Source organism: Podarcis filfolensis (assembly GCF_964270895.1).
Source record: "Podarcis filfolensis genome assembly, chromosome: 4".
Taxonomy (NCBI): Eukaryota; Metazoa; Chordata; class Lepidosauria; order Squamata; family Lacertidae; genus Podarcis; species Podarcis filfolensis.
Genome location: NC_139607.1, coordinates 30,422,963 through 30,445,243, shown reverse-complemented (window position 1 = coordinate 30,445,243; position 22,281 = coordinate 30,422,963). Strand labels below are relative to the sequence as shown.

Here is a 22,281-nt window from a genome sequence, read left to right as displayed (position 1 = left end):
AACTCTTTCAAGCATGTTTTTGCTCAGATAATCAGGAGAACCATGGCTCTTGCAGTAATTGCAACTCGCATTTATTTCAGTGTGCGTATAGTTTTCTTATTTTAAAAAGTTACAGATCCTCTTAATTAACTAAGGTCTCATCTTGTAACCTGATAGATACTTATTACAGTGCATGCAAATTGTTCAAAATAACTCAATATGGCTTCACATTATTGCAAATCATTTGCAGCCCAATCCTGACCACGTTTCCCCTGCATTTCAAGACAAGTTGCTCCGTAAACATCTTCCTTTGCTTGCTGACGCTGTGAAACAGAGGATGGTCTCTGGGCCCTGTCACCTTCTTACTCACCAGAGCACAGCCTGGGTATGGGAGTCATTCCCCCATGGTGCAATATTCATGCACACTCCCCAGTAGTATAGGAACACACCACGGGGAAGCAGCTTTCATGCTGTGTGGGCGTGTGTAAAGGTTGTCTTGGCGCAGATCAGAATTGTTTCAGTAACTGGTGAATCAGTATCTTGGTATTAAGTCAAAGCGATCACCTCTGAAGATAGCAAATGCTTGTGACTTTATGACGTTTCTATTAAAAAAAATCATTTTGTGTATATTTTCTAACAGGCTGTTATCTATAGCTGTTATCTAGCCAATTAATTTGCAGTTTAAGTAATTGCATTGAAAACAACAGTTTTTTAAAAAAACAACAACACCCTGCTGCTTGAAAAACTGGAAGGACATCATTTTAGCTGATTAAGTATAAAAAATATTAAATGTTGCACCACTGTTTTGTACACCACAGCCTGATGGGACAAAGAAGCAAAGCTCACAGAGTTAAAAGGGCAGGTTGGCTTTTTAAATGAGTTGGTTCACTGGGGTCATCAGAGACAGGATGGAGGCTTAGCCCCCCCCCCATTAAAGTGTCTGTAAATGCATAAGTTACTCCCACATGAGTAAATGGGTATCATTCATGTCTATGGTGAGAAGTAAAGAGCTGCCCTGGGGGGAATACAGTTTCACTGAGTGTAAAACTCCTCCTTATCCTTGACACAGGCTGTGTACATAGTGTTAATGCAAACTTGGGGCCACAAGAGATCTGATTTTTCCTTGTGCGCTTTTGTGCACATTCATCTACATATAAGCACTCAAGTCTCCAAACTAGCGGGTGGTGCTTGATGGAAAGTGTTCACAATGTGTAATATTGTCCTCTTCCCTCAGTAAGTACTGTACTTGCCACCCTCTCCTAGTTCCAGAAACCTGAAGTCCATTGTGCACACAGGTATTTGTTTACCTATGCATGCAACCATTTTTTTTTTTAAAGAAAAAGCATTATTATGACACAAGCTTTCCAAAATACAGTGGTACCTCGGATTACATATGCTTCAGGTTACATACGCTTCAGGTTACAGACTCCGCTAACCCAGAAATAGTGCTTCAGGTTAAGAACTTTGCTTCAGGATAAGAACAGAAATTGTGCTCTGACGGCGCGGCGGCAGCAGGAGGCCCCATTAGCTAAAGTGGTGCTTCAGGTTAAGAACAGTTTCAGGTTGAGAACAGACCTCTGGAACGAATTAAGTACTTAACCTGAGGTACCACTGTACCAGACTTGCAGGTTAAAACGTTTTTATATCATCCCACTAGCAGCCCATTGATGAATGCCACACCGATGGCAGTAGGAGTGCAATTTTATGTTGGATTTCCCCCCTTTCCTTCTTTATCTGAGGATCAGAAAAATCCAAATTAAATGGGTGCAGGCTGCTGCGTGGGTGAAGACAACATCATGTGGACTATGGGAAAAGAATGCACACACATGGGATGTATTGAGTTCACTTTAAACTGGTATGTACCAAGGGGTATGCAAATGTACAGTACTTCTTTTGTAATGCCTTGCCCACGATATTTTGGTAGTCTCTGTTTGTTACAATATTCCATTGCGCAGTGGTAGAGTGCAGGGTTTTTGTGTGTACATAGTCACAGCTCCAATCTCTGGGCATCTCAGTTTAAAGGCTTCAGAAAGCAATTCTGGGAAAGGCCTCTCTGCCTAAACAGCTACTGCCTGTCAGGCTAGATCACCTTTGCCAACTTGGTGCCCTCTAGATGTTTTGGACTACAATTCCCGGTCAGTATAACTGACAGTCTGTGCTGGGCCTGGGGATTAACCCGAGCCACGCGGTCCAGGTCCGGTCCCCAATCCAAGGATTCCGCGAGGAGTTAGTCCAACAGGGCCAAGGCAGGAAACCGGGCTAGGTCAGGCACAAGGTCTCAGGCAGGCTCCAGCAAGCAGCAATGTTGCTCCCATCTCTGCTGGGATAACAGCCGGTCCTGATCCCCCAGTGACTCACCTCCCTGTCTCGCCCAAAGGCGAGCACTCCTCCTGCAAGTACTCAGGTCTCTCCTTCTCTCAGACCTGAGTCTCTGCAGCTCGGGAGATGTCGGTGGGTTACTAGACCCAGAGGCCGCCTCAGCCTCTCCTGACCCAACTGGTAGTGGAGCAGCTGTACGTGATTGCCCAGCAGAGGTCAACGAGGTAACCCTCGCATCTGGAGCCAGGGCAGGCTCAGGCCCCTGACTCGGCCCAGCTGGTGCTTGTTGCAGGGGAACCTGTGCAGACCGGGGCTCTTCAGAATCAGGCCCCAGACTCGGTTCAGATGCCGCCTGAGGCAGAGGATCCGGTGCGGACTGAGACTCCTCCGGCTCTGAGTCCGAGCCCGAGTCCCAGGCTGGGATGACACAGTCAGGGATGATGGGACTTGTAGCCTTACAACCTCTGTTGGATACCAGGGTGAGGAAAGTCAAGACTAAATAAGACTAGGCTAGATGGCCAAATAGCCTGATATGGTACAAGGCTGCTCCCTATGTTCATCACACACAAACACAGGTGTAGTTAACCTGTGGCCCATTCTTGGGACTCTAACTCTCTTAAGTCCGAATCGGTGTGGCCTTTTGTTCCAGGATAGTGGGAGTTGTGGCCCAACAGTGCCAGGAAAGCCAAAGGTTTGTAGGCCTCATTCTAGCGTCACCAATGAGTTCAGCCCAAGATAATTCAATGAGCGACTGTGCATGTCATGTGACACCCAAGCCTGCTCCCCCTCCCCATTTTCATTAAGAATACTTAATTACCTATAGTGAGAAGCTGCCCTATAGGTAGTCAGACTATTGGTTCATTTGGCTCAACACTGTCTACACTTGATTGGAGCATCTCTCTTTCAGACAGTGATCTTTATCAACCTTACCTGGCAATGTCCAGTTAAGCATTTGTTATGCAAACGGGAGGTGCTTCAGGAGCAGAATGGGCCCCATGGCATTATTAGTGTATTAAGTACTGAGTGTGCCTGCATGATTATGCAACTTGCTGTCCGCCATTTGTAGTGCCTGATGTTACAAGGCCCAAACCCTACTACTGTACAATCTCCAACTAATAGGAGGCAAACAGCAGAAGACCGGGTTGTCAGGGAAGCCTATCTTCTCCACAGAATTATAACTAAGTCTTCGGGTCTTCCTAAGATGAATCAAACCAATAACTGGTTTTAAGCCATGGCGCAAACGCTGTCAGGGCCATCTAGCAGCAGAGATGGGAATGCATCCCATCTACTTGCCGTTATGATTGAACAGCACAAGATTTCTGCCCTTCCTGCGCAAATGCATCACTGAGCATTCTCAGTATTCACTTCCAATCCTGATAAGTGTCTCTGTGACCATCCATTCATGAGCGTCCCCTTGTCCATCGATTCTCCTACCCCCCTCTCCCCTATACATAAAGGCTTGCATTGTTCTGGAGGGCTGATGTGTGGAAACATATTTTGGCTCTTTCCTGGGAGGCGAGGGCCCAGCTCGGGGCCGGACTTGAGCGGAGCTTTTTCTTTAAAACAAATCCATTGTTCCCTGCCACGCCCCTGCTCGCATATTGATATATTCGCTCGAACAAAGATCCCCCCCCCCCGGCCCAGACAGACTTTGACTGAGAGCAACAGACGACTGCCACCCCCTCCTCCTCCTCCTCGCAGCCGTTCCTCCCTAATTTACCCAGAAGTGCTTTGGTGCGCGTTTGCGTTTCCGCTGGGTTTTCCTGTTGGGGGAAAGGGAGAGAAGGGGCGCCGCTTGGCGTCCTCGGGCTCCGCGGAGTCTATTTTTTTTTTTTTTTTTGCATCCCTTTCCCACACCTCTTCGGCTCGCTTTGTCTCCCTCCCTCCCTCCAAAGCCTCACGGAGGAAGCTCTCCCCGCCGGGGCGCCCGGTGCCCTTTTTTTGCGCTCCGGCGGCGGCAGCAGGAGGAGAAAGGCAGAGGAAGCAACTGCGTCCGGGTGGCGCTTTTTATTGTTCGCGTGCGCCTTTGGGGTGGGTTGGTGGGTGGGTGGCAAGCCCTTCTGTGTGCGCGCGCTCGAGGAAGCGGGGCTGCTGCTGCTGCTGCTGCTGCTGCTGCTGCTGCTGCTGCTCCTCCTTGCCCTCCTCCTCCTTCTCCTCCTCTTTTCCTTCCTTCCTCCCTTCCCACCGCCGGCTCCCGGCTCGCTATGTTGGATGTGGCTGGCTGAGGAGGAGGGAGCGCGCGCGCGCGCGAGGAGAGGCGCATCTGGTTCCTCGACCATGGCGTAAAAAGCCGACCTTCGCGCGCACCAGAGGCTGAAAGGGGGGGACGGACTCTCCTATTTTTTTTAATAAAACGACGACGGCCACAATTGAACTGACAACCCCTCCGCCAGCCTCCTTGGGAAGGAAAGCTAAGCGGACCCGAGCTGCCTCCTCCCACATCTCGCCCTGCATCCCTCCTCCAATGAAGAAGAGTTTTATCCTGGAGTGAAGGAAGAGAGGGAGGAGGGGGGGGGGGAAGGAGAAAGAGAGATTGGGGTTTTTGGGTGAGGGGGGGGGTAGGAAGGAAGGGGCGGCGCTTTCTCCTCTCCTTCACCCTGGCGTGCTAGCAGTGCTTGCCGTCTTTTGTTAATAGAAAGAAAGAGGAATTATTTAATAGAAGCGACGGGGAAAATGGCGAACGACTCTCCTGCGAAAAGTCTGGGGGAGATAGACCTCTCCTCCTTACGGGTGAGTGCGGCTGGAGGTGGGCTGGCTTGGGTGGGGGACTGGCTGGCTAAGCGGGGCGCGGCAGGCGACCCCTCGTTCCCTCGCCCCGCTCGCTGGCTCGTCTTTTCTGCCTCCCGCTGGCCACACAAAGCGGGAGACGTCTCCCCTGGCGTGGCTTTTGTTGTTCGCAGCTGGGTTGGGGGAGAAAAGCGAGGTGGGGGTAGGGAGGGAGAGTTGGGGGGTCGCGTTGCTGGGGAAAAGAAGCTCCGGGGTTTGCAAGGGGGGTGGTCGCGGCTGCTTGCTGCGGCTGAGAAGGGGCCCTTCGGCCGGCTGGCTGGTTTGTCATCGCCCCGTTTTGTTCCTTAGAGCTTATGGGGAGGGGAGAGAGAGAGAGAGATGAGTTCAGTCTTGGAGTGCTTTCCTTTGTTTGCATGTATTGGCATGTGCGTGGAAAATCAGGGCGCAACAGCTGTACAGCCAAACAATCCCCCCCAGACAGTGGCGTTTTTGGGGGGCGGGTGGGTGCGCCGGTGGTGATTTCTTATCTATATAACCCTGCTTTTTTTCCTCTTATCTTCCTCCCCCCTCCCTTCTCCACACCTTTATTGTGTAGGACCCTGCTGGGATTTTTGAGTTGGTGGAAGTGGTTGGAAATGGCACCTATGGTCAAGTTTATAAGGTTTGTGTCAAGAATTTCATTTCCTTTAAAAATCATAATACATGCACATTTTTCTCTTGCACAGCCTTGATGCTGGCTGGCCACCCTGCTTTGCAAACAAAAGTTAAGGGGAAGTAAATCTCTGGTGGCTTTGTGACACAGCTGTCAAGCTCTGCTGTTTACTCCCTCAGTGACCCTTTTGGGGTCTGAAGAACCCACTGAGTTAGCTTGTTGCTGCCCCAAAATTAGGATCCAAGAAGCTTTTAAATCTTGTATTCTCCTTCACAACCATCCAGTCTTGTTTATTCATTCCGCCCTGTCAGTATGCTGATATGTGATGGTGGGGAAATTGGGGGTGTTCCTGCCTTTATTGAAAATAGATAGCTTTTTTTGGTGGGGAGAATGTCACTAGCTTTCTTTGTTATGGATCCTTCCAAGGCGTGTTAAGATGTGGAGACTGGCATCACATTACCTCCAGTGTCTTTTAACTCTGTAAGAGGGTGTGGATGTAAAGGGGTGGGGTGAATCAGGGTAAAAAGAGCAGGGAATGTTATTTTATGTCTGGAGAGCAGAAGATCAGAATTCATAGAATAACCTGTTTGACGAGCAAATGATTTGGGGAGAAGCGCACACATACAGAGGAAACAACTGTAGGATACTGAGAGATGTTGCTGTTTTCAAAGGCTAGGTGTGAAGGGAAGATAACAGCCTCCCCTCCCCCCAAAGTCTGTTATATAAAAGAAACCAATATTGAGATTTCATGGCTGTGTAATGTTTAGTCACCCATATGACTAAGTTTTTCATTGTACATTTTACATGAGTAAAGGATGGCCAAGCCTAAGGAAGGTTTGTAAGAAAAGATAGGAAGAGGTTTTGCTTCTTGTTTGGTGTGCACCCAAGTCTAATAAGCCTGTCATCCAACTTATCACAATAGAGGCTCCTTATCACAATAGAGTTTCAGTACATGACCAGTCGTGGGTCCCATCTTGTGTACATTCAGTGAAAAAAGTAGAGTATGTGTCTTTGTATGTCCATAATGGGAGACCTGTGGCTCTACAGATATTGGTGGACTTGGCAACTCCCATCAGCCCCAGTCCAGTGTGATAAATGGCCAGGGATGCATCTAGAGGGCCACAGTTTCCCCATTCTTTGTTTACATGCTGGTTCCAACGTGGGAATCACCTTCTTTTGATGTGTGGTGTCCTTGCTATTTCTCTTTTGTTTTACAATGATCTACAAGCTGTATTTGGTAAGAAGATTGTTGGCTGGATGAGCGGTAGTGATATGAAGTAGCTTTGATCTTGCTGTAAACAAAAGGAGTTAGTCCTATGCAATGTTAAAACGACTTTAAAACATGTCTAAGTTTGAGGCTGATTTATGGCTGACCCTTTGAAACTATTTCATAATGATATTTTCCCCTGCAATTTCTTTGCTTGTGAAGCTTATATATCACATTGGGTGTGTCCTCTTCCTGCTACCCCTAGAAGGGAGTTCAGTTGTGTGAGTTTAGAATCTCTTGTAAATAAAACGAGTAGAAAATAAGTCAATTAATTTGACAATGCCTTGAGCTAAATAAAATGTTTTATGAGTTGACTATAGGCTGGCTGATTATAGTTTTACTATTTATTTATTTATTTGCTTGGGTGCCATTCCAGTGTGGAATGAAAATAGTAGGTAATCACTCCAGGGTCCCATAATATTTACAAAAGGTGGCTGACTACATCATGTAAACAAGAGGGCTTCGTTGTTGCCAGTAGTGTATTGCCAGTATATACAATGGAGAGAAATGTGATTGTGGAATACCTCTACTAGAGATAACGATGTTTTGGTAAGTTGCATACACACATAGAATCAAAGTGCTGTAAGCCCAAATGTGCATGTGCCACTTTTGCTTCAAAGACATTATGTGATGCAACATCCTGTTGCTTTTTTTTTGGTATGGCAAAAAATACCCATTTGGCTGCATGGGTGGCGATTCTTCTTACCTATCCAGTCACTGCTCAGGTTTGGGAACTGGACAATATCCAAAGTGATGGAATTTTGTTAATAGTTGAATAACTGATAAGAGATCCTAAGATAACAAGCAACTTCAAGATGAAGTCGTATTACAAAGCTGTCTTTGGGACCAGTCCTTGAAGTTAAAGCCTTGTGACCAAATTGATCGATTCTTACAGAATTTAGCTGGCAGTAAACCTGTACCTTGAATCTTTCAGGGTATGCCCAGATCTCTGTTTGACACTGCAGTTGCTGTGCTACTGATAATTTCAATTCTGGGACCTTTGTCTTGATACGATAAATATCAGTTGAGCTGAAAATTGGGGACATAGTGAAGCAACTACAACTTCTTATGTATTGAACTATGCATGAAAATCAGAAGAATATTAAAGTTGCCTTTCTTTGTTTTGTCTTAATTATATTGTGTATAACTTTTTGCTTCCTGGTTTGTTGGGACTGCACAATCGCTTAAGTATTCTTGTTATGTATAGAAAACTTAAAAGTTATTTTTAAAAGCCTTTTTCCATGAATATGTCCAACTGTCTCCTTAGCGTCAATTAGTTGTGGTAGATTGGCTATTGCCCTAAGATATGAAAGAAGTGAAGCAACCATATGCAAATAGTTAGTGTTAAGGTCTAAGGTTTTCTCTTTTATAGGAACTTCTCCACAGATATTGGCAAAGGAAGCTATGTAGTAAATCTTTAAAAGTATGTGTGTCAATTCATGCTAAGGCATGTGTATGAGATGTTCAAGGCCAGCCTTACCATTGATGTCATTGTTGACGTCAAAGAGATACACTAGTACGCAGTTTATTGGTACACGTAAATAGGAGAATCTGTGGCCCTCCGGATGTTTTTCAAATCCCATCGGCCTCAGCCAGCATGGCCAAGAATGATGGGAGTTGTAGTCAGCAACATCTGGAGGGCCAAAGATGCACCAGCCCTCACATCTGTTTACAAATGTGTCTTAGCGGGGGTGGGGAGTCGCTTAGAGAGTATTTTTTAAAATGAGCATGAAAATGAAATAACAGATTACATTGCTGTCCCAACAACCCTCTAGGTTAAGCGAGTAAAATGTTGCTGTTTTAAAGCTATTTAAAAAAATAGAAAATTTAGAGTTTAAAGGAAAACAGGAGTTGTGAACCTCCCACAGAAGTTTGACGTCTTTTGTGCAGCAAATAGTTATGTCTGGCAGAAGTACAATGAATAAAGCTATTTGGGATAAGATAAAATTTGTCTAGAAAGCAGGGTATTGTTAGAATGTCAAAGAGGAACCCCTCTTCCCTGAGTTGAGGTCAACTGATTGTCAGCTAAATGGCATGTACAGACTTGCCCACTGGTGTTCATTCTCTCATTGGAGAATGAGGAGCTGAAATGTTCTGCTGTGTGCATGTTCTTTCCTGTGTTTATAATGTGTAGTCTGCCTGATCCTTAAGAGACAATAGGCTGTTTCACATCTATTTTGTTCTAATGTTGGGCATGTTGAATTAGCACTGGATGGTAGTACGAAATTAGCTGTATAAAATTAGCTAAATGATTTGGACTTGGCATAGACATTGCCTGTGGTTGTGTTTGTTTGTTTGTTTCTATCTGCCTCTTTTGCTAAGAAACTCTCTATTGAAGTGCTCCAAGATGATAATCTGAATTTTGCAATCACCAATATGGGAATGAAACTTGTGAACAATGCAACGCCAGTTTAGCAATTCTCTATGGAGTACCTTTAAATAAGATTATAGGCACCTAACTGTGCTAGACAAAACTATTGCCAATGGCTTAAGCAGTGCAAGTACCTCTGGTGTAGAATACCTTGACCATACTTGTTAGTTTGCTTATGAATCACAACAGTCTAAAAAATCTGTGCTTATTTGTGTGGGCTGAATGCACATTTGTGCATAAAAGGCTACATGAACTTCTGTGTTTTGTTCAACTCTGTGAAGTGTTTTATAGCAGAATGATTCATTCTTGGCGGGACATTAATTCGTTAATTACAATTATAAAATGAAAAAGTGCTAGCAATCTACTGGGGCACTTGTAAGAACATTATACTCTGTCTTTTTGATGCCTGATGGCCACAAAAACCATCAGCTGACTACTGTTTTCTCCTCCCTTCATCATATATCTGTGTGGCCCTTTCCATGACCCTAAGAGGTGTTCTGTATTGTGCCATTGCCCGTTCCTGTGTTTGGGGTCTTTGGTTTCATTGAGAGGCAGAGGACACTTGACAACTATCTATCCCATACAGACTGCATCGAGCCACTTCTGGAAATCTAGTGGAAGTTTTGTGCTGATTTCCATGTTGTTCACAGGAAAAACAACAACCATTCATTCGGAAAACCATTTGGATTGCAATTTTCCAGCGTGCTCGTGATGAAATTTGGGGCAGGATCCCAGCACACAGTTCTTTCCTGCCATTTAAAATTGCAGGTGACATGGCACTATGTTGATCAAGAAGGCACGGTTCCCTAACTCAGCAGTTGCTGAGGTGTAGAAGCAACGTGAGAAATGGGGATGGATGTGCTAGCTTTATAACGAAGAAAGCTAACACAATAAGCCCTATGTCTGAATGCAGCCATCATGTTTACAAGCATGAAGAGAAGAGCTTCTTTTGAATTGCCTAAAAACTCTTGGCAGTTCCTGAGCCTCCCCTGCCCCCAGTTGCCTGCTCCCTGTCCACTGCCACCCTGGTGCAACTTTTAAGCAAGATAAAAAAAAGTTGGCCCTTCTGTGGTTGTATGCTGCTTAGCGCTTTCATACCCAAAGGGTGAATGGAATTGTGGTAGCACTTAAACTTTTCTGTTTGGTACAGATGGGCGTCAAACTGCACCTCTGCTGTGTACACTGGAGAGATTCTAATTCTTCCTTTGTGAGTTAGGCTCAATTTATTTTGGGTGATTAACAAATCAAGTACTCTGAGCTAGTGGGGTATGTGTGTGTGTGTTTGCTTCAGTGGCTATAAATTTGGAGGGAATAGTTTGACAATGATGGCAAGGCGTGCTCTGCCGAAAGACAATTGAGGGAACGATGATTGATTGCGCGCTCTCTTTTAAAGCGCGGAAATAAAAATCGAGCCCTACAGAGAAAATGTGTCATTCCAAAAACCAGCTGCTGTAAATATTTCTCGTGTGCGTTCAGAGACCCCAGCACACGCTAATGATTAGAAAGTAATTGGCATGTTAGGTTTGAGCTATAACAGGAAATGTGCCGTTTGAATCAAGGATGAGTCTCCTAGGTTCTCATGACTGCTGCTTTCTAGAAGCCTTGTGAGAATTAATTCATAGTGAAGGCATCTTTTGTTTGATTCATATTTCAGCTTTCCAAAGCTACATGTAAATTATGCATATTGCCTAAGTTCTGGCCCATACAGGAGTGATGTAATAGGGGATGGCTTACATGCTGATGTGAAAATAATCTGAGGCCTGTGAAAATAATTTCCCTCACCAAGATAAATCCATTGTTACTTCAGTAAATACGGTTTAAGGAAGCCTTGGCCATTGCCAAATAACTACATTATCCTTTTGTGTCCCTGTAGTAAAAAGAGGGAGTCATTTGTGACTTCGCATCATTTTGCTGAACATGGGAAAGAAATCCTATTCTTTCTGGTGAGCCACTATTGGTGAGGTCACTTGCTCTTGGGAAATAAGCCAGACCAGTTTCTCAAAAGTATGCACTGTGCTTTATACTTTCTCTTAAGAATTTGGCTCTGTACTACTTGATTATTTTTGGGGGGATGGATTACTTCTGCATAGTTTGTATACATGTGCATATGAGATGACATCACCACCACCATCATCATCATTACTATTATTATTATATTTTATTTTATTTCCCCCACCCTTTTCTCTAAATGAACAGCTAAATGAATGCCACAAAGACCTGCAATATGCTCTGCAGTTAGGTCGTACAAAATAGATAGCTCAGTCAGTAGAGCATGAGACTCCTAATCTCAGGGGTCATGGGTTCTAGTTCCACGTTGGGCAAAATAATCCTGTATTGCAGGGAGTGGACTAGAATGACACTCATGGTTCCTTCCAGTTCTACAGTTCTGTGATCCCATAATATATTCTCAGCAGAAGCCTCCCATTTATGAAGTTCCCTTCTCTCCAAAATAAAGCTGGCAATGACTTTTGTCAGTAGCTGCAGACCTGTATATTTGCCCAGGGCTTCTGGATGGTTTGCTACTGTGTTAAATCTGCTGCGATAAAAATATTTGCAATGTTTTGTCATTGTTTTGTGTTTTGTTTTGTTAAGATTACATTTTAATGTTTTTGTGGCTTTGTGACCTGTTCTTCACAATGAAGAGTGGGCTACAGTTGATACTTTAAACACATAACAAATAATAAAAGCAATATAGCTTCTTCCTGTATGCTTCAAAGTAATGTGAATGAGACACAGAGAAGCTAGGGGTTATTAAGGTGTTTTGTGAAAATTATTCTAATGTAACTGGCTAAGGGTACGTTGACCAAATGGAGCCCACTAATTACACTTCTATCCTTCAGTTCAGAGATTGCTACCTTAGCGCAGACTGTGGGAGCTTAGGCTTTGGAGTCTTCTAATTCAGGAAACGGAAGGAAGAAGTAATAGAAAAGTACTTAGTGTTAAGTAAAAAAATACGCCTTGTGGTGGTGAATGGAGCATAGGAAAAATACAAACACAGGATGAAAAATGGCTAAGTGGAATTTTCAGTAGGCAAACAGTTTTGTATCCATTCACAACAGAATGCTAGGACATCAAATGCAGCTAATAAAACTTGCACCTTGGGTTTTATCAGATTTCCTCCTTCCGGGGTTGCAGTATGGAGCTTCAAGCTGAACATTGTGGGGGTAGCAAGTCAAGTGTGGTGTAAGCTAACATGTTCCTTGGCGTGTTATTCTGAATTGTTGCTTCAGGTGTTATTTAAAAGCACATGCAAAATGCCCACTTTCCCACTATCTGTTATCAAAGTGGCTTAATTAAATAAGATGAAAAATAATCAGAATGAATCCAGTGGCGGCAAAGAGAGCAAAGACCACTTTAAGGCAGCAGGAGGGGACACAGCAAGCAAGAACGAAGCAAACCTCTTAAGCAGAATTCAGCTGGAAGGCATGAAAAGAATAAAATACTGTTTAGGCACCATGCAAAGACTGTTAGTATACATGCCATGAGAATATTTTGAGGAGGGGGGTTGCAGAGGTGTGTCAGTCATGGCGGTGGTGGGGTATCTCAGGCCTGTGGGGTGGGGTACCTCCCCTCCCAAAGGTGGTGCTGTGGTCTAAACCACTGAGCCTCTTGGGCTTGCCGATTGGAAGGTTGAATCCCTGCAACAGGGTGAGCTCCCATTGTCCCAGCTCCTGCCAACCTAGCAGTTCGAAAGCACGCCAGTACAAGTAGATAAATAGGTACTGCTGCGGCAGGAAGGTAAACAGCGTTTCCGTGTGCTCTGGTTTCCGTCACAGTGTTCCTTTGTGCCAGAAGTGGTTTAGTCATGCTGGCCACAGGACCGGGAAAGCTGTCTGTGGACAAACGCTGGCTCCCTCGGCCTGAAAGCGAGATGAGCGCCGCAACCCCATAGTAGCCTTTGACTGGACTTAACCGTCCAGGGGTCCTTTACCTACCTCCCCTCCAGACCCCCACTCTATTTCTCTCTGCCACACTCCTCACTGGCCCCTGCTTTGCACTCTTCTTGCATTTCTGGAGTATGCCTTGATACTCTCTCTTGCTTGCCTGGTTGGAGGACAGAGAAGGATGAGCGAGTGTGCGGAGAAACTAGCCTACTCTACATAAGTTTAAAATCTTCCCACTTCTGCCTTTGGCCTTGTCCACTACTGACCCTGGCTCCTGACAGGTCGCCCAAAGGGACTTGGTTCTCAGGCTGAGAAAAATTCCCTATTAAATCCACCTCCTCTCTAAGGGCAGTAGAACTTGAGAAGGGCATCCAGGTACATGGATGGCCACTGGATTGTAAATGCCACTTTTCGCTGGACTGACTTCAGTGGTAACGAGCTCAGTGCCTTTTGCACAAAACATGACATAGTGGTATTACAATGGTGAATAAAAATAGAAGCGCTGACTTTTTAATCACCTGATTGCTGTACAAACAAAGGAGGCTGCAGGTTGCAAGCTTTATTAATTGTGGTGTAATTTGCCTGGTCTTGCAAGCTGAGAAACTGGTGTTTTAGAAGGTTTTCTTGAGAAACCCATAGCATCCTCAGCTGGACTTCCTGTAAGCCCAGGAAGCTACCTATGGAGCACCTGACAACTGTTTGCTTGTTGATGCTTAAATAGCCCAGTTTACCCATCTCATTAAAATGTATTTAAAAATAAATGATGATTTACTACATGGACAAGCAGCCTGCTGCTGCATACTGTTCAAGAGTCCCCATGTGTGGTACATGATGTGGTCATGTATGATGAGTGAAGTGGCAGCTGAAGTTTTGGGTCCAAATATAATAGATGGTGGCTGCTTCTGTTTTGTAGATGGTTTCATATCCATGCTTGTAAGGTTTCAGAAAGAAAGCCAGCTGGGAACCCACTTCCTACTTGAAAAATCTCAGAAACTATTTGTTACGCTTCAGTCGCGGGTGGTCATCATGTCAGGAAAGAATGGTAGAATCCTGAAATGAAAACTTATATACCCATAACAAACCAATATAGAAAGTAGATTTTCCGTGTGTTCTTTCTGCATCTTATAGTGTAATATTTTATAAGTCTGAGGTTCTAATGGTGATAGGTATGGTTTTGTTGGGTTGGGCAAGACTTAATATTCCTAGCTTCGCTAACCTTAGTTCATTTAGCTCTGAATGAGTGCTGGGCTTTTGTTTTCCTCCCTACTGACTTTGGTGCTGTGATCCTGGTCTCCTTAAACCATAGTTTCTGTTATGTTCAGAACAGGGAAACTGTGGTTTTAATATTGGTGTTGATTCCAGTGAGGGAACCACAGTTCACAACCACAATTGAACCACAACCACCCAATTCAGGAGTAATGGAAAAGTGTGGTTTGAAAAGACCACGGCTGAAATCCTGAAACGAAGGCACGAAGAAGAGTGGGGAATGTCTTCTTTCTTTGGCGATCACTCATAGCTGAGAAAGATTGTCTTCCTGAACACAGTTTTAACAGTGAGTCTGTAAGTGACTGTGGAGGCCAATTCTGGATCCACATATCCTTCCACAGGGGGGAAATAGGCTTCTTGATGGGAGTTGATCACAGTGAGGCTTTGCCAAGCGTTCCTTCCTCTTAGCACATTTCTCCCTTTTGTTCTGAGTTCTAAGCGTCTTCAAAGTCCGCAACACCTTTGGTAAAGGCTGTTCTCCAATTGGAGCACTCGCAGGCCTGAGTTTCCCAATTGTCAGTGTTTATACTACATTTTTAAAGATTTGCATTGAGAGAGTCTTTACACCTCTTTTGTTGACCACCAGCATTATGCTTTCCATTTTTAAGTTCAGAATAGAATAGTTGCTTTGGAAGATGCAGGCAAGACACTGTGGTTTATTAAGCCAGGGATGAAATGTCCAAACTGGTCCATTATATGGATGGAATCCTTAAAAAGATCACTGTGTTTGTGTAATACTCATGTTGATTCACTTTTAGAATTAGAGAAGGGTCATAGTACAGTGAAAGAGCACATTTTCCACACAGTAGATTTTACGTTCAGTCATACTTTTTTTTTTAGTGTTTGCCCCCACCCCCAATCAACCATGGAATCAGTCTTGACTTTTTAGAAGCCAAAAAATCCTGATTGTGATATTTTTAATCTGCATCCTTTCAAAATGGACCAAAAAAGTGTCACATATTTATTTATATTTACCTTTACCTTTACCTTTTACCTATTCATATACTTACTAGTCTGTAATATAGGAATATCTATGCCTGAGATGAATGTGCAGTCATACCTTGGAAGTCGAATGGAATCCATTCCAGAAGTCTGTACGACTTCCAAAACATTCGGCAGCCAATTGGAAGTCACAGAAACCCCATTGGATGTTCGACTTCCAAAAATAGTTCGCAAACTGGAACAGTCATTTCTGGGGTTGCGGCGTTCGGGAACCAAAACGTTCGGGACGGGAGCTAAGTTGTTCGAATACCCAGGTACGACTGTATAGGGGTGTCAATAAAGTAATGGAAATGCTGCCTTTGATTACAGAGGGGTTGACACATTCTTGTTGTCGTAATCTCGGCAAACCCCTTGAGAGGTCTGATGATGCAATGCATTTCCATAATGTATCTTCAAGACTACAAAGCTTAATTGCAGTTCTCTGTGATCCTCTAAAGACAATTGCAATGCTGTGTTATTTACTGTACAGTACTTTTAACATTCTGAAGATGGGTGCTAGAACAAGAACGGCACTGAAATGTCTGCTCATTAACTTGCAAATCTTTTTGTCTACTTTGGGCACATCCTAGTATACAACAGTTCAACATTAAATCACAAGAGTTTCTTCCTTCTATGTTAGGGAGAATATATTTTTTTTAAAAAAATGCTTAAGTGAATGAAACCTAAAAAATTGTATACTTGTGGGGTAGAAGATGCAGAAAATGTCCCTGAATTGGTGTGTATGGTAAAAAGCATGTTTGCATCATCCTAGGAGCAAGATTGTTTTTTCCTTTTTCAGTTTTTGAATCTTAACTTGGTGCCTGTGCATAGATGTAGGATCTAGATCAGGCATCCCCAAACTCTGCCCTCCAGATGTTTTGGGACTACATTTCCCATCATCCCTGACGACTGGTCCTGTTAGCTAGGGATGATGGGAGTTGCAGTCCCAAAACATCTGGAGGGCTGAGTTTGGGGATACCTGATCTAGATTAAATTGCAGTGATTAGCAAAAGGTGACTTGATTTTTTAAATCTTCTCTTCAGAGATGTGCAAACCCCTGTGTGGAGAGTTTACCTGACTGCTAAAGGCTGTAAATCTATGCATACTTACTTAGGATAAGCCCAATTGAACTCAGTACAACTTCTTTTGAGTAAACACGCCTAGGATTATATTGAACAAACTCGATGATGGGTGCTTGGCAGTTAGAATATTTTTCCTAGCTCATGATAAGCTTCCATATATTTGTTTCCTAGATAAACTTTAACTCTACCGTGCCTTTGCCTTCTTTTAAGCTAAAATCTGCTCAATAGCGACATCATTTTAGATGGAAGTAAATATTTATATTGGCTCATATATAAATACTTAGTCTTAAATCTGTTAACTTTTCACAATTCCCTCCCTCCTTTTCTGATGCTTGAAGGACCATGCTACTGCATACTTTAATCAAACCTATCTGTCTTTTAAAATTATGGTTTTTCCATATATATTTTTGTTCACTGCAGAAGTACTATTTTTCAAAAAGAGCAATACTTTGTATAACTTCAGCATTTCAAAAACATATCTTTTAAAGAATGCTTTTAAATTACTTATTTTTCCCTGCCTTACCACAATGGCTCAGGATGTATTAACATGTAAAACAAAACAGATTAAAATCTAAAGCAGTAAAATACCACAAAATCTGGAAAAGGGTTCAAATAATATTCTTTTCTGGAAGAAATCTGTGGTAGGACTCTAGAGTGAGTCTTTTTTTCTTTCTTTTTCTGGAGGGTGGGGGTGCAGTTCCATAGCTGGGAACACTATCAAGTGCTGAGTTTCATGATCATGCTATTCTGACTACACAGATGGAAAAACATGTATGTTCTCTTGGTTCACTTTAGAGGTCTGTGGGAAGGGAAGGTGAGGGGGGCAGCAGCGTTCGAAATTCTTCAGGCGGCGGGAGCATTATGCACCTAGCTGTCAGCCAGACGCCACGATAGCACTTGACGTCTCCAGCATTTGGAGGTGCATGCCTGCGGATCCTTGGGTCCTGACTGTTTTCACACACTAGCAAAATATCCAGTAGAATTCCTATCCGTGATATTTTATCTGCACAATCAGAATGGATTTCAGGAACCGAAAAGTCATATTGAAAAATACAGCTTTTGAGCTCTCTGCGCCCAAAATGGCAACTAGGCATTCCATTTGGGAGACTGTAACTCTGGTTTTAAGGAGCCATTTGGTGCCTAAGTTATACAGTGGTACCTTGGTTCCCGAACAAATCGGCTCCCGAACGCCGCAAACCTGGAAGTAAGTTTTCCAGTTTGCGAACGTTTTTTGGAAGCCGAACATCTGACGCGGCTTCCGATTGAGTGCAGGAAGATCGTGCAGCCAATCAGAAACCGCACCTTGGTTTTCGAACGGTTTTGGGAGTCGAATGGGCTCCTGGAATGGATTAAGTTCGACGACCAAGGTACCACTGTACGCCTGAGTTTCTAACACTGGGAGGCAGTTGCTCTTGAATAGCTATGGGTAAATATTTTGAGTGTGGCAATAGATTTCAGCCCTTTTCTTCAATTTCCTAGCATTGTTATTCCATGAAATAGTCTAAAGAGGTTCTGTTCCTCTTGCCCCCAAGTAAAGTGAAACAAGTGGTTGCTAGGGAGGTGGCCTTTTCAGTAGTGGCCCCCTGTTTATGGAACGCCGTTCCCTGAGAGGCTTGTTTAATAGTCAACAGGTGAGGGCATCCTTATTTTTGAGACATTAAATATAAAAATATTGTCTAAAGTGTTCTAACCACTCTCTATCTGCTTTTATTCTCTCCTGTATGCTGGAAATTGTTATCTTATGTTGAGATGCATTTGAATCGTGTTTATCCCTTTATGAGCTGCAAAGCCATTCAGAGAACAGTGTCACTGGGCAGTTTTATCAAGCAGTAACTCAGTGCTGGGAAGTAGAGTTCTTGATGTTTTCGAAATAAAATACAAGATGCAGCTTCTACCTATGCATTCCATATTACGCCATCTGGTAAGTCACTTGGGGAATGCGTGGGAAAGAGAGTGGGAGTGGCTGGGAGACGAGTCTCGCTGTCTGTTTATATCTCAGTTGTATCTCTATATCCTGTCCTTTTCTCAGAGGAGTTGCTCAGCTCGTTTACATTGATTTATTGTACCTTTTGTGTATGCAGCCAGGCTTGTAAATGACCACTTGGCTAGTTCCTCTTGGCAAGTAAGCATTGCTTCTAGGTGACTAGACCCAGGAAGAATTCTAGAACTTTTCTTCCAGGCTAGACTCGTGTTGCATAAATTACTAATAAAACTCAGTGTGTTTGTGATGTAGGCTAGTGTATTTTGTGTGTAGTCCCATTTGCAAAGTTGCTTTCAGCTATATTGAGACATAAGTGTTCCACTCAAGTGAGTTTTATGTCTGATTGGGGATTTGAACCTAGATAGCTCCTCCGTAGTTGAAGCCTAATACTTCAACTCCAACTGCATCGGTTCCACCCACCACAAGTATAAAACTGGTAGCTTTTGCTTGTTGCCTGCCACTACAGGAGTGCCCTAAGCAGCCAGCCCTTGCTCTTCCACTATGAAAAAAAACACCACATTGCCTCTACCTTTATTGCCCTCACTGGCATGCAGCCTACACTTTTGATACCACATGCACACTTTTGCTGGTTCTCCCCAATTCGGAAAGTACAACCGAGTAGCTGCTCTGAAATGTGTGTAGCACAAGCTTAAATTGGATAAGGTTTCAAATACTGCAACATAAATGTTCACTTTAAAAATTGCTTTTAATAATAGCATTTAATATTAACAAAATAAAAAAAATCCTTCCAGTAGCACCTTAGAGACCAACATTCATAACATGCAGTGTATGCAGTATAGGCGCCGGCCATTTTGCGCGGGAACTCCCCTCCCGGCCCCTGTGCGCGTCGGTGGAGCGTGCAAATGTGCCCACTGTTCTGCCCCCCATTCTGCCCTCTTCTGGGTCCAAAAGGAACCATGTCAGTGATGACACGTCAGTTGGACACTCCTATAATGGTTGCCTTCTGTATCCACTTAGAAATGAATGTACTTGTACTATTTTTTCCTCCCTCTCCTCCAAAGCTGGTTGGCACAGCCAACACAGACACTCTAGGATCAAAGTTTGAAGGCTTAATGGGGAACCTCATAGCTTGCTTATGTGAACTTTTACATTAAAAAAGAAAATGCAAGGGTTTCGAATAACACGTGTAAGCGTTCGCATCGTGCACAGTGCAGGCTATTAACTTATACCTGGTCAAGCTAGCACACTTTTTCTACTAAGTCTTTTAGTTTAAACCAGAGGTCAGCAAACTTTTCCATCAGGGGGCCGGTCCACTGTCCCTCAGACCTTGTGGGGGGCCAGACTATATTTTGAAAAATTATAATGAACAAATTCCTATGCCCCACAAATAACCCAGAGATGCATTTTAAATAAAAGGACACATTCTGCTCATGTAAAAACACGCTGATTCCCAGACCATCTGCAGGCTGGATTTAGAAGGCAATTGGGCCAGATCCGGCCCCCAGGCCTTTGCCTGCCCATGGTTTAAACTGGTGCTAGCCCATGTGTTTCTACTGTAGTCTTACATAGAAGAAAATAACAGAACCTAGCGAATACTTTCAGTCTGGTACAGTATCACCCAATCTATTGCAGACCTCTTTGGAATGCACTGAGACCTCATTTGATAATAACTGATGAGGAAAGAGGACGCGGGTGGCACTGTGGGTAAAACCTCAGCGCCTAGGACTTGCCGATCGCATGGTCGGCGGTTCGAATCCCCGCGGCGGGGTGAGCTCCCGTCGTTCGGTCCCAGCTCCTGCCCACCTAGCAGTTTGAAAGCACCCTTAAGTGCAAGTAGATAAATAGGGACCGCTTTATAGCGGGAAGGTAAACGGCGTTTCCGTGTGTTGCGCTGGTGTTAGCTTGCCAGAGCAGCTTCGTCACGCTGGCCACGTGACCCGGAAGTGTCTGCGGATAGCGCTGGCTCCTGGCCTCTAGAGTGAGATGAGCGCACAACCCTAGAGTCTGTCAAGACTGGCCCGTACGGGCAGGGGTACCTTTACCTTTTAATAAGGAAAGACACATGGGGCGCAAAATAAATATAAAGTGAGATTACAGTGGTACCTCGGGTTACATATGCTTCAGGTTACATACACTTGAGGTTACACACTCCGCTAACCCAGAAATAGTGCTTCAGGTTAAGAACTTTGCTTCAGCATGAGAACAGAAATTGTGCAGCGGCGGCAGCGCAGCAGCAGGAGGCCCCATTAGCTAAAGTGGTGCTTCAGGTTAAGAACAGTTTCAGGTTAAGAATGGACCTCTGGAACGAATTAAGTACTTAACCCGAGGTACCACTGTATTAGAAACACTGGAGGAGGTTGTATGTTCCTTAGTTGCATCTTCATGTGTTGATCGAACTAGACTGTGGGATGTGGGTGACGCTGTGGCTAATCCACTGAATCTCTTCGGCTGGCTGATCAGAAGGTTGGCGTTTCGAATCCGCTTGACAGTGGTGAGCTCCTGTTGATCTGTCCCAGCTCCTGCCAACCTAGCAGTTCGAAAGGACGCCAGTGCAAGTAGATAAGTAGGTACTGCTGCGGTGGGAAGGTAAACGGTATTTCTGTGCACCCTGGCGCTCGTCACAGTGTCCTGTTGCACCAGAAGCAGTTTAGTCATGCTGGCCACATAACCTGGAAAACTGTCTGTGGACAAATGCCAGCTCCCTCAGCCTGAAAAGTGAAATGAGCGCTGCAATCCCATAGTTTCCTTTGACTGGACCTAACCGTCCAGGGGTCCTTTACCTTTTTAGAATGAGACTGTCTTCTGGGAGCTCCCTAATACAGAGAAAATTTTTTCTCCTGTATTCCCCCCCCCCCCGTAAAAGAAATTGGAATTTGATGGGGAGGACAGATGCTTAACAAATGCAAGCAGGTGGGGATGGTTTTGTTTTGTTTTGGCATTCAACTCTGACGTGGCAAGGAATCTTTTAATATTGAACTAACTATAAAGTTTTGGTTCCAGGTTCAATGAACTTTATGAATGAGTGTTGTGGTGCTTTTAAGTGATTCGTTAAAAGCTAAACAATAACATTAGAAAAGCAGCATGCGTAGAAACAGAGGGCAGTATCTAGTTTACCTCTTAAATTATATTTGGGGTTCTTCTCAGACCTCTGGAGCAGATTTGAGAAGGTTGTAGGAGGCACTCAGAGAGAGGAGAGGGAGGAAAGATTCCTTTGGGCAGCCAGAGCTCTTTGAATTAATGAAAGGTCTTCTTTGGATGCAGCCCAGAGAGATTTCCCACTTAAATGCTGGAAGAGTTATGTGGTTTTGCTTCCTTTATTAAGTATATTGTTGTAGACCCTGATTTATGCATGTGCTGAATCATTCATATACAGTTATACAGTGGTACCTCTGGTTGCGGACATGATCCCTTCCGGGGTGCGAACAGTCTGCAGCTAGAGTGGAAGGTCAGCTGTTCGAATCCCCGCGATGGGGTGAGCTCCTGTTGTTCGGTCCCAGCTCCTGCCAACCTAGCAGTTCAAAAGCATCCCAGTGCAAGTAGATAAATAGGTACTGCTGCAGCAGGAAGGTAAACAGCGTTTCCGTGTGCTCTGGTTTCCACCACAGTATTCCGTTGCGCTAGAAGTGGTTTAGTCATGCTGGCCACATGACCCGGAAAGCTGTCTGTGGACAAATGGCTGCTCCCTAGGCCTGAAAGCGAGATGAGCTCTGCAACTCTATAGTTGCCTTTGACTAGGGTCCTTTACCTTTTTTAAAAAAACTGAAAGTAACATGTCCCCACAGTTGAAGGCAATTCCAGAAATTGGCCCCTT

The 22,281-nt window shown here is 44.2% G+C and overlaps 1 protein-coding gene across 5 annotated transcripts in view; it reads left to right on the top strand.

Moving 5' to 3' along the window:
* The first annotated feature begins 3,944 nt into the window (after positions 1–3,944).
* MAP4K4 (mitogen-activated protein kinase kinase kinase kinase 4) overlaps positions 3,945–22,281 on the top strand; it is a 136,866-nt gene continuing 118,529 nt past the window's right edge. For all 5 annotated transcript variants that reach the window (XM_083610410.1, XM_083610411.1, XM_083610409.1 and 2 more), the window contains exons 1-2: positions 3,945–5,028; positions 5,621–5,686. In XM_083610410.1, coding sequence (XP_083466536.1) covers positions 4,972–5,028; positions 5,621–5,686 — 123 coding nt within the window. In that variant the 5' untranslated portion in view covers positions 3,945–4,971. The remainder of the gene's footprint in view (positions 5,029–5,620; positions 5,687–22,281) is intronic.